A 12,117-nucleotide genomic window follows, 5' to 3' on the forward strand; every position below is an offset into this window, starting at 1 on the left:
AGGACAGGCTCTAGGTGCCAGGGCTTCAGCAGTTGCAGGGTGTGGGTTTGGGAGGGCAACTGGGCTTAGTCGCTCACAGGCATGTGGAATCTTACAGAGTAGGGACTGAACCAGGTCCAGTGCATTGGCAGGCAGATTCTTAACCACGGATTACCAGGGAAATCTCCAAATCTTTTTCCTTTGTAATTTTTTTGAAGAAATTTGCTTTATCCTGTAGAATATTCATAGTCTAGATTTTGCTTTTTGCATCTCTATAGTATTTTTTAATGTTTCTCTGGCCTCCATATTTCTTATAAATTGGTAGTTAGATATAGATATCTGATGGGATTCTAGTTCAATTTTTTTTCTACAAGAGTACAGTCATGTTTCCATTCTAAAGGCATATGTTTCAACTTTTTGTGATAATATAGTTGATGCTCAATGGCTTGATCTCTCAATTCATCAGAGGTTACAAAATGTTGATAGCCTTATCACTCATCATTTATTACTTGGAATACTCCTATAAAAAGAAAATTTTCTTCATCTACTACTTGGTTACTCAATGGTACAGATTCTTTATAAATATTAACATTTTATTAATTTTAATATTTTAGAGCCAGAGACTCCTCCCCCCCCCCCCCAGATCTCAAACATTTTCTTAAGTAGTGCTATCTAATGCTTCATGGGAAAAATTATCTGCCCACGGGGCCTAAAAATAACAAAAGGAGGCAGGGACAGTGAAACTCCAAACATGCACCAAGAGGATACACATCCTCAGCTCCAGCAGATTTTCTTTTTTCTCCGCATCAAGTAAGGTTCTCCTGTATGAAAAAAAAAAAAGTCACCTGATCTAAAAATCTTGAAAAGTTTTGTTTCTCTTGAGGAATTCATATGGTTTTCTCTTACCATTCATAAACATCAGTGAACAATCTATTTTCCTACTTTGCACTGTGCCCAGTTAAGTTCAAAGTCAAATTCTCCATTTAATTTTGGACCAGTAGAATTCCTGATCTCTACATCTACATTTTTCTTTGATCTTCATCCTCTGTACCTGTCCCTGTCTTCCAGCTGGTTCGAATTTCCTACGAGCAAAAAGGAGTTTCAGCAAAAACATTTACAGTGCCGTCAGTCATCTGCGAAAGAACCTTTTTCTTGGCACTCTAATTCTCTGCTGGATGTTATTTAAGGAATCTAACGTAATAAACTTGAAATGGTTTCTCATTGGGATCTCAATTTGTATTTCTACGGTTATTGGTGAGCTCGAACATCTTCCCACATTTGTTAACCAGGTTTAAAATTGTTCGTTTGTGTGAGACGTGGCTTGTATTGAATCAGGGAGGAATTCGCCAGTGGACTGAAAGGACAAATGAAATCTCATTCTTACATTTAAGCTTTGACTCTGCCTCTGCTTTTTTTTCCCCCGTCGAAGACAGCTCTTTGAAGAACACTGTATTGCCTCAAAATATGGGTATTGTGTCAGCGTCCTGTTTCTGGTTTCAATGTTTATGGGGAAGAGTTCCTGAGTCTTGAATACGCCTGGATTCCCGGCTATCGTCGGGACTCTCTGCAGGCGTGGCCTCTCTCACTCGGCCTTCGATTGGCCCGCCTGACCCCTCAGGAGTCACCGCGCCTTGCTTAGCGTGGTGGATGCGACTGATGAGTGGCTGCTTCTGCCTTTCTCCAACCCCCGCCCCGCAACTTTTTTCTTTCTTTTTTTTTAAGCCATAGCTATGGTTACCACGTCTCTCCCCGCCTCCCTCCACCTACCAAGAAGACGACTGGCCATTGGCTATCTGTCACCAAGTTACTCGGTCATTGGCCGCTGGTGAGACCGGGCGCTCCCCCTTCCCCGGTCTCCCGGGTCTCTTGAGGAGCCCAGGAAGGAGGCTCCGCTAGTGCCGCCGGGCCACGGGCTGCCGCGACCAGGCTGCGGCAGTCGTTAGCCGGTCATGTCGGCCGCCCAGGGCTGGGACAGGAACCGCCGGAGGGGAGGAGGCGCAGCCGGCGGTGGCGGCGGAGGTAGCGGGGCCGGCGGGGGCAGTGGGGGCAACGGGGGTCGGGGGACTGGTCAGCTCAACCGCTTCGTGCAACTCTCCGGGCGGCCGCACCTGCCAGGTGAGTGGTGGGGCACGGTCCTGACAGCTCGCAGGCGGGGTGGGAAGGTGACTGCTCCCTTTTCTTTTCTCCCTGCCTTTCTTTTCCTTGGGAGGAGCAAAGGCAGGCCCCACGCACAGCAGAACGATGGGGGGCTTAGAGAAAAGGAAAGGTTTCTTTGAGGTCAGGGAGGGAACAGGAGCACGGCGGAAAAAAAAAAAAAAAGTATTTTTGATCTGTTGAAAGCTCTGTGTTGAAAGTTGTTGTGTTTTCTTTTCAAAGGAGAGGCCGTCGTCTCATTGACATTCCCAAATGTTTGGCTTACTCGGTTCCCAGTCTCGTCCTCTTCCGCAGTTTGATCTTGTAAAAGAAAGACATTGGCGCCTAGCTGTGGGAAATTATTTTTAAAGAAAGAGGGAAGAGCATTCCAAGGAGTGATTTTTGTAAAAACCACCTCGAGTGTGTAAGAGTTAGGCATTCTGAAACAAGAAAGGAGGAAGAAGGGGGTGGGTGGGAGGTGGGTATGAAACAGAACCAAGAGAATTAGGGAAACTAATTGAATTATTAATATTTTGGAATATATATAGAATGGATAGCGTGTATGGATTTTAACGGGAAAAAATGAAAATCGAGAATATTGTTAATGACAAAATTATGCTGTGTCTACCATATGAAATCCCATGGACAGAGGAACCTGGCAGGCTACAGTCCAGGGGGTCGCGAAAGAGTCGGACCCTACTTAGCGACTAAACACACACACCTCATATGAAAACAGCTTATTGAAAACTGGAAAATGTACCCAGTGTGATTATTTAACGTTTTTGTGTAAATTTACTATCCCTGTGTTCCGATGCCTTGAAAAACAAATCAAATCGATGTGTGTGTGCAGCAAATTTTAAAGAGCTACATTTGTAGGTGAATAGTCAGTATAGAGAATGAAGGTGTACTGCCCAGAATGTCAAATATTATGTTAGGCAAGCTTATTTTTACCATGAAGAGAACTATCAAGAATGTGTGTTAATCATTCACCATGTTTTTTGTGAATAAGATTGAAGTTGATTTTATCAGTGATTTTATATTTGTTTAGCTGATGAGTTTTGAGAATGAGGGTGTTTATTACCATGCCTTGTACTAAGTAGTAAAAAAATTATTTGATTAATTTGAAGAGAAAGGGAATTTTGCATATTCAGTTCGATACTTGCTTATGCGTTTGTGATAAGGTTATTGATTTATGCTAGAAATGCACATTAATCCGTTTATATGCACGATTAAAATTAACTGTGAAGCAGTATTTATATATAATACACCAGGAGTTGGGTTTGATATGATTGTATCAGACTGGGTATTCTAAAATTGCTAAGTATGTACTCTTTAACATCAAAAAGGAAAAAGGAGAAATCTTCTTTTTTTACTCCAAAGTAATAGCAAAAACTTTCATTTTTGTATATTGACAGGTTAGAAGATACCAAAGACTGTAACTAGTTTGTTCTCTATTACTGCAATCTTAAATCTTTGAGTTTAGATTAATTATACCATAGACTTCATATTGGCATTCCCAGGCTCCAAGAAACTGGTTGGTGCACTTCCTCATTGCCACCACTTGATGGCAGTGGAAGCCTTGGTTTCTGAAAAGGGGCTTCAGTGTGGAGCTATTTCTGCATTCTCTTTGCACACAAGACCAGTAGCAGCCATTTGTCCAGAGGTAAAGATAAACGTGTTTAAACTGTGAAAATTCATGCAATGGGGCCATTAGCTCTTTTTTCTGCTTTCTTTCCCCCTTGACTGGCGTTTCATTCTTTCTTCCCCAAGTAGAAAGCCTCAGTCTTCTCTTGACTCTCAAAAATTGGTAACATCTGATATTTCAAAATATACTTTGAAATTCTTTCACACCAGTTATTTTTTTTTCTCCCCAAGCATTTCATTTTAAGCCTTACCTCTCTCCTTGATTGAAAGGTTTTATTTTGAGATATTCAACAAGATTTTAAGTGAAAGGGAGGGGTAGAAATATCTAGGCTTTTTTTATGGCTGACCCTGGAGATTAAAAAATAATAGGAATAATACATCTTTGTAGGTAACTTTCTGCCACCTTTGATTTCTAATCCCATTTAACATTTTTCCTCCTGCTCTACCAAGATTTTCAGGTACCGGGCACTGAGCAACCCTTCTTACTTTTTTGCGTATCTACCCTCTCTCCAGGGAGCTCTGGTGGCTCAGGGGTAAAGAATCTGCCTGCCAATGCAGGAGATGCAGGTTCAGTCCCTGGCTCAGGAAGATCTCCTGGAGGAGGAAATAGTAACCCATTCCAGTGTTCTTGCCTGAAAAATGCCATGAACAAAGGAGCTTGGCGGGCTCCAATTCCATAGGGTCAAAGAATCGTACTTGACTGAGCATGCACACAATACACCCTCCTCCAGCCACCAATGAAACAAAAACAGGACTATCTGGTCTTGGGGTTGTCTCTCTTTCACCAATAGCATCTTTATCCCTGCAGTTATGCAAGCCTGAAACTTGGGCGTCCTCCTTAACGGTTTCCTCTTCCTTGCATTTCTGGTATAATCAGTCCCCAAGTCCTATTTATTTGATTTGTGCCAGTCGATGCAGCCATCATCCCTGCCTTAGGTCTCCTACACTAGCTTTCTAAGCAGTCTTCCTGCTTATACTCTTGCCCTCCAGTTTGTACAGCACACTAATCTTTTGCAAGCACGAGTCTGTTTTCTTCTCAGCTTACAACCCCTTACTAGCTTTTCGTTCCTCTTAAAATAAGGCAGAAATCCTCAACGTGGCCTAAAAGCCACTGAGTGGTATGGCCCCTCTCTAGCTCTCCAGATAACCCTACATCATGTTGTCTTGTTCTTTGATCTTTTCCCATGATCTTTAGATTATGCTCCCTTCTGCCACAGGACCGTTGTACTTGCTGTTCCGTCATCTAGCAACCCTCTTAATCCTCATTCTGTTCTCTCTCTCTCTTTTTAAGCTTCTCTCCCATTGGATCTCAGCTTGATCACACTGTTTTTCAGAAAAGTCATCTCTGACCTTTTATTTGTTCTCTCCATACACACTAGTAGCCCCATGTGGTTCCATTTGTATGTAATTCTTTGATATGCATGATGTGCTACTCTTTACATATATTTACACACACATACATCAAATATATATGTGTATATACATGTATTCATATACAGGCATATATGTATTTTAAAATTCTAAATTAATACATTGGCATTATGTGTAAACAGTTAATTTCTTGTGAATGTGATTGATTAGTGTGGTTCAGTTCCGTATTGCCCCATTGACTCTGGACAAATGGATACAATCAGTTTCTTGAACGTAAAGATAGTGGACTAGACTTTGCATCTGTGGTGGCAGCACAAATAATGCTTTGTGAAACCTTGTTTGAACAGCTTCTCACCTTTTTTCTGTCTCCTAAATTACAGTAGTGATTATGCATTTGCCCCGTAGGCCAAGAAATTCATAGCTTCTCAGACCTGGGTTTCTCCCTACTCAATCTTTCCACACGCAGTACAGAACAGGGACAGTGCTCTTGCAGTCATAGAGCTCAGGGGCATGGAGATCATGGGGACAGTGGAACCCACTTATTATTGTGATTTAAGTGTGTAAATTTGAGTGAATGCCATGTGTTACCTAGGGAAACAGTTAAATGATGTTGCTAATATGGGGACTGGAAAACTGACAAAGAAAAAGGAGGAAAAATACAACAATTGGTAAAGCTGGGTAAAAATAATACTGAAAATATTAACTGAGAATTTTTCTTGTGATATATGTTTATAATATAAGGCACAAATGGTAAAAGGCAAATTTTCCTTCTTCCTTTGACCAATAATTGGCTTCTTTCCCTTGAAGGAACTGATTTTGTATGTATCTTTTCCAGAAAAGTGTGTGAGTGTGTGTGTTGGAGGGAAGAAAAATGGTAGCATTTCTTTGTTTGGATGGGCATTTAAAACATTTACAGTCTTACTAACACAAAGGATGATACTGTTAATATTTTTGTATGTATATAATTTTGCACATTAGTGAGTCTGTCTTTAGAATAAATTCCTAGAAGTACAATTGCTGGGTCAAAGGATATGTGCTATTTAAATTTTGATAGATATTGTCTGTTGCCTTTCATAGAGGTTGTGCCAGATTGTGTTAATTGGTGTTGGAGTTCTGGCTTCCTATAGATTTGGTAACAGAGTGGGTTATTAAACTTTTTTTATGTTGCCAATTTAAAAGGTATATTTTCTTCATTTTTTCAATAGGTATAAAAACCATACAGCCATATTTGTTTCCTTTATTTATAACATCTGCTTATATTTCCTATTTACCTGGTTATATTTTTTCTGTTGGAATGTTTAATATTGTTTGCAGGAGCTCTGTTTTACAGAAATTATTTCCTTGTCTCAGTTATGTGTTGCAGATACTTGTCACAGTTTCATTTAGCTTTTGACTTTGTTTACAATATATTTTTTCAGCAGAAATTAAAATATTTGTGTAGTTTAATTATTAATCTTTTTTTGATTTTAGGTTTTTTTGATCATAAAGGCCTTTCCTATTTCAATATTATTGATATTTCTAATTAAAATTAAAATTCTTGTGTTTTTCTTGGTATTTTTATAATTTATTTTTAAGTTAAATGAATTTATTGGTACAAAATTTAGTTAGGTAAAGTATTTAGGCAGGATTTAACTTCACTTTTCTTCTAGGTGGCTACCCAGTTATCACAGTATTGAAATATTATCTATAATATTATAATATTATAATCAATTATAATATTGTAATATTATATAGATTATAATATTATCTATAGGTGTGCTTAGTTTCTATATATAATTTGGTATTTTTACTAGACTTTTATTCTGTTTCATTTATCAGATTACTTATTTATACCTAATGACATCATTCTTTGATTATAATCCTCTTTCATTCTATTTTTTGGAGTTTTCCTGGATACTCTTTGTTCTGTAAAACTTAGTTTATTAAGCTCCCTCCCCCCATCTTCTGGTATTTTTATTGATACTGCATTATATTTGAAGATTGATTTAGAGATGATTGACTTCTTTTTGAGATTCAGTCTCCTGTTCAGGAAGAGGGTGTACATTCATTTCTTGTTTTTCAAATTTGTTTTTGTATCCCTCGACAGCAATTTAAAGTTTTTTTCATGTAGACCTTTTACATTTCTTTTGTATGTATTCCTGGTATTTTACCTTTTATTGTTGCTATTGTAAATGGGGCTTCTATTGCTGTTATATCTTTTATCTTGCTCTTTGATCATGGTAATGCTATTAATTTCTGAGCATTAATTTTGTACTTGGCCACCTTTGGAATCCCAGTACTATCTGTTATGGTTCTCCAGTTGTTTTTCTAAAGTTTTGCAGTTAATAATATCACTGGGCTTCCCAGGTGGCTCAGTGGTAAAGAATCTACCTGCCAATGCAGGAGACGCAGGAGGTGCAGGTTAGATCCGTAGGTTGGGAAGATCCCTAGGAAGAGGAAATGGCAACCCACTCCAGTATTCTTGCCTGGAAAATTCCATGGGCAGAGGAACTCGGCGGGCTACCGTCTACGGAGTCACACAGAGTCAGACATGACTGGGTGACTGCACACAATATCGTTAGCAAATAAAGATAACTTTATCTTCTCTTTTCCAGTTTTTATACTTATTTCTTTCTTTTGGCAAATCAATTTGGTTAGTACTTTCCAAAAATATTAAACAGTAAAATAGTAGTGGATTTTTGTCTTACTCCTGACTTAAATGCGAGTTTTTTCATGCTTTCCTATTAAGCCTGACTTTAGGTTAAAGTGTACATACTATGTTAAAGTAGTCAGCTCTTACCATTTTACAAAGATTTTTTAAAATATGGAAGTTAAACTTTCAGCCTCTGTGGGAATTGTGTGATTTTTCTCCTTTGTTTACTATTGTGGTGAGTTGTCCTAATAGATTTACTGTTACTGGACCATCCTTGCTTTATTGTGTATTATTTTATATGTGCAATTGGGTTCTGTTTGCTAAACTTTATTTAGAAATTTTGCATCACTCCTCTTAAGCTAAATTGCTTTGTAGTTTTCTTTTATGTATTTTATCTTTGTTGGATTATGCCACTTTCATAAAAATAATTTCAAACTTTTATTTTTCTATGCTTTTTTCTCCTCTCTGGTTAAATGGCCTTCAAGTTAAGTGTTTGGTTGAATTGCCTGTGAGATTATTGGACCTTGAGTATTTTGGGAGGAGACTAGCTCTTTGACAATTATCTCTTCACTTCTATGATAATTTGACTGCTTATCGTTTATATCTTTGTGAGGAAGCTTCGTCAATTTATATTATCCTACAAAATAATCTGATTCACCCACTTTTTCAAAAGTATTTGTGTAACATGAGCAAGGTACTCTTTTATGATTAAAAAAATTTCCTGTGTCTGTGACTACACTGTCATTTTCCTCATTATCACTTCTTATTTAGTATATGTGAGGCCTTGCCCTTTTGTTGTTGTTTGCAACCAAGTCTTGGATTTTTTAAAAAATTAGTTCTCTTATTTTCTCTTTTCTTATTTATATTTTTCTCTCACTGTTTTAAATCCTTCCTTTAGCTTTTGTTATGTTTATTTTGTGGCTGTTTTCCTGTCTTCTTATGTGGAATCCTTAATGGTCTTTTCATTCTTCTGTTTGTGTATGTTTGTGTGCGTGCTTAGTCATATCTGACTCTTTGTGACCCCATAGACTGTAGCCCGCCAGGATTCTCTGTCCACAGAGAATCCAGGATTTCCCAGGCAAGAATACTGGAGTGGGTTGCCATTTCCTTCTCCAGGGGAATATCCCCGACCCAGGGATTGAACCTGCATCTCCTGCATTGGCAGGCAAATTCTTTACCACTGCACCACCTGGGTGTTAAATTTTGAGTTTTCTTCTGAACAGTACTTGAGATGTGTCTTGTAAGTTATAGATTTCTTGTATTTATTTTCTGAATATTTTTGTAGTTCAATTTTTTATTTATTTTCTTTAGCACAAGAGTAGTTAATCCTTTTAAACTTTAACATATCCATTTATATGGCTTTAGTAGCATTATTGAGATTTAATTCACATACTGTACAGTTTACTATTTAAAGTGTACAATTCAGTGATTTTTTAGTATATTCAGACTTGTGGAATTATTACCACAGTCAATTTTAGAATATTTTTATCCCCTCAAGAAGAAGCCCTATGTCCCTCCCTTATCTTCCTGCTCCTCTTCTCCCCCACCCACTAAATAACCATAATATACTTTCTTTCTCTCTATATTTCCCTGTTATGGACTTCTTCCTATGAGTGGAACCATAGTGTTTTTGACTGCCATCTTTCACTTTCCATACTGTTTTAAGTTTATTAATTTGATGCAGATATCAGCACTTCATTCCTTTTTCTGGCTAAATAATATTCCATTGTATGAATAGATCACATTTTGTTTATCCATTAATGGACATATAGATTGTTTTTCACTTTTTGGCTGTTGTAAATAAACATTTGTGTATAGATCTCTGTGTGGACATATGTTTACATTTCTCTTAGGTACATGCCTAAGTAGGATTTCCCTGGTGGTGCAGTGGTAAAGAACCTGCCTGCCAATACAGGAGACATGAGATGAGGGTTCGATCACTGTGTCAGGACACAGGGATCTGTGTCCTGAAATACATCTCAATTTTCCAGCTGAGAGGCAGCCTCAGCCTCATGCGGTTACAGGTGTGGATAAAGCAGATAGCAAACCCTTCTGTGTGCAGCACATTTTCTGGGAGGGCCTCTTACCCTGCCAGGCATGTGCTCCCATTGCAGTGGGTAGGAAGGTGGTGTATTTGTATTTAAAACAAATGTATCAATACAAAAAGGAAATGTATCCATGCCTGGGAAACCCCATGGATAGAGGAGCCTGGCAGGCTACAGTCTATGGGGTGGCAAAGAGCTGGACATGACCGAGCAGCTTTACATACACACATGTACACACACACATATCTAGGTGTAGAATTGTTGGGTCATTTAGTAACTATGCTTGACATTTAATCATTTCAAAACTGTCAAACTTTTCCAAAGTGGGTGAAATTTTACATTCCTACCAACAGTGTAAGAGGGTTCCAGTTTTTCCACATCCTTGTCAACATTTGTTGTTATCTGACTTTTTGATTTTAGTCACCCTAGTGGGTATGAAGTGGCATCTCATTGTACTTTTTGACTTGCATTCCCCTCATGACTAATAATGTCAAGCATCTTTCCTTGTTTTTCCCTTTTCTTTCCTCCTTCTTTCTAGTTCTTTTTCTTTTAAGGTATGATTGACATTGTTCATGTTTTCATGTACTTGTTGGCTAATTGTCTTCTTCGGAGAAATGTCTATTAGATCCTTTGCTCAATTTTTAATTGGATTATTTGTCTTTATTGAATGGTAAGAACTCCTTATACATTTTAGCTCTCTCTACATTTTTTTTTTCCAGGTGGGCCTAACATAATCGCAAAGTTCCTTTATTTATTTATTTATTTTTTCTTTACAATATTGTATTGGTTTTGCCATACATCAACATGAATCTGCCACAGGTGTACACGTGTTCCCCATCCTGAACCCCCCTCCCATCTCCCTCCCCATACCATCCCTTTGGGTCATCCCAGTGCACCAGCCCCAAGCATCTTGTATCATGCATCAAATCTGGACTGGCAGTTCGTTTCACGTATATTATACATGTTCCAATGCCATTCTCCCAAATCATCCCACACTCGCCCTCTCCCACCGAGTCCAAAAGACTGTTCAGTACATCTGTGTCTCTTTTGCTGTCTTGCATACAGGGTTATTGTTACCATCTGTCTAAATTCCATATATATGCATTAGTATACTGTATTGGTGATTTTCTTTCTGGCTTACTTCACTCTGTATAATAGGCTCCAGTTTCATCCATCTCATTAGAACTGATTGAAATGTATTCTTTTTAATGGCTGAGTAATACTCCATTGTGTATATGTACCACAGCCTCTCTCTACATTGTATATTTTATGTATTTCAAGTCCTTTGTCAGATATATGGTTTGTAAATATTTTTCCTGTTCTGTGGTTGTCTTATCAGTTTCTTAATTGTGCTCTTTGAAGCATAAAAGTTTTAAATTTTGGTGAAGACCGGTTTATCTTACTGTTGTTATTTATTTATTTGCTTTTGCTTTTGTTGTCATGTCTAAGAATCTTTTTCCAAATCCAGGGTCATGAAGACCTGTGTTTTTTCTAAGAATTTTATAGTTTTGCTCTAACATTTATGCATGTGGTAAAGGTTATCTTAATTGACTGTCCTGTTGAAAAGACTGCTTTCCGCCATTGAATAGTCTTGGCATTCTTGTTGAAAACCTGTCAACCTTAAACATGTATAGGCTTATTTATGGACTTCTTAATTCTGTTCCATTAATCTGTATGTCTGTCCATGTGCCAGTGCCATGGTGCCTCAATTACTGTTGCTTTGGACCTAGTTTTGAAATCAGAAAATGTGAGTTCTCCTGCTTTATTCTTTTTCAGGTTTGTTTTGGCTATTTTGGGTCCCTGCAATTCCATATAAATTTGAGAATCAACTTGTCAGTTTGTAGGAAGAACTCAGCTGGGGTTCTCATAGGGATTGCCATCTGTACATCAGTTTGAAGATGTCACCGTCTTTTAACGTTGTCTTCTAATCCCTGAACGTGGGATATTTTTCCATTTATTTGGATCTCCTTTAATTCTTTCAACAATGTTTTATGGTTTCCAGAGTTTGTTTACATTCATATCTCGCTTGCCTTTCTCAAGCAAGAAAATGTTGTTCAGGTGCTTTACTCTGCTTTCAGCAGGGTTTGTGCTCCTTTGTATTGGTTACAATGAAGATTTCATTTCTGCGTTGGTTTTATTTTTTTCCTTCCATTTCTTTTCTGTTCTCTGCCTGCTGATATTTTGTCTCTGTTATCTTGTCTTCTTCAAGTTAGAATTACTTGTCTTTTCTGCCCCTGAGGCAGCATTAATTTTAGTAAAGCTTATTGTCTTCCACTTCCTACCACCACTGTAAAAGGAATACAAGCTCTCATA

At 38.1% G+C, this 12,117-nt stretch overlaps 1 protein-coding gene and 1 long non-coding RNA gene across 5 annotated transcripts in view; one reads left to right on the plus strand and one right to left on the minus strand.

Moving 5' to 3' along the window:
• Positions 1 to 629: 629 nt before the first annotated feature.
• On the minus strand, positions 630 to 1,658 carry LOC109558123 (uncharacterized). Its single transcript, XR_002180609.2, has 3 exons — positions 1,364 to 1,658; positions 886 to 1,061; positions 630 to 800 (listed from the first exon to the last, which is right to left on the minus strand). It is a non-coding gene; the product is annotated as an uncharacterized lncRNA (long non-coding RNA).
• A 146-nt stretch (positions 1,659 to 1,804) lies between these two features.
• KLHDC10 (kelch domain containing 10) overlaps positions 1,805 to 12,117 on the plus strand; it is a 97,167-nt gene continuing 86,854 nt past the window's right edge. For 2 of the 4 annotated variants that reach the window (XM_019959080.2, XM_070788166.1), the window contains exon 1: positions 1,809 to 2,094. In XM_019959080.2, the coding sequence (XP_019814639.2) occupies positions 1,929 to 2,094 (166 nt within the window). In that variant the 5' untranslated portion in view covers positions 1,809 to 1,928. Of the gene's footprint in view, positions 2,095 to 12,117 lie in introns of all 4 variants that reach the window. The other 2 variants (XM_070788165.1, XM_070788167.1) reach the window with 2 other exon arrangements.

Source organism: Bos indicus, chromosome 4 (assembly GCF_029378745.1).
Source record: "Bos indicus isolate NIAB-ARS_2022 breed Sahiwal x Tharparkar chromosome 4, NIAB-ARS_B.indTharparkar_mat_pri_1.0, whole genome shotgun sequence".
Lineage (NCBI taxonomy): Eukaryota > Metazoa > Chordata > Mammalia > Artiodactyla > Bovidae > Bos > Bos indicus.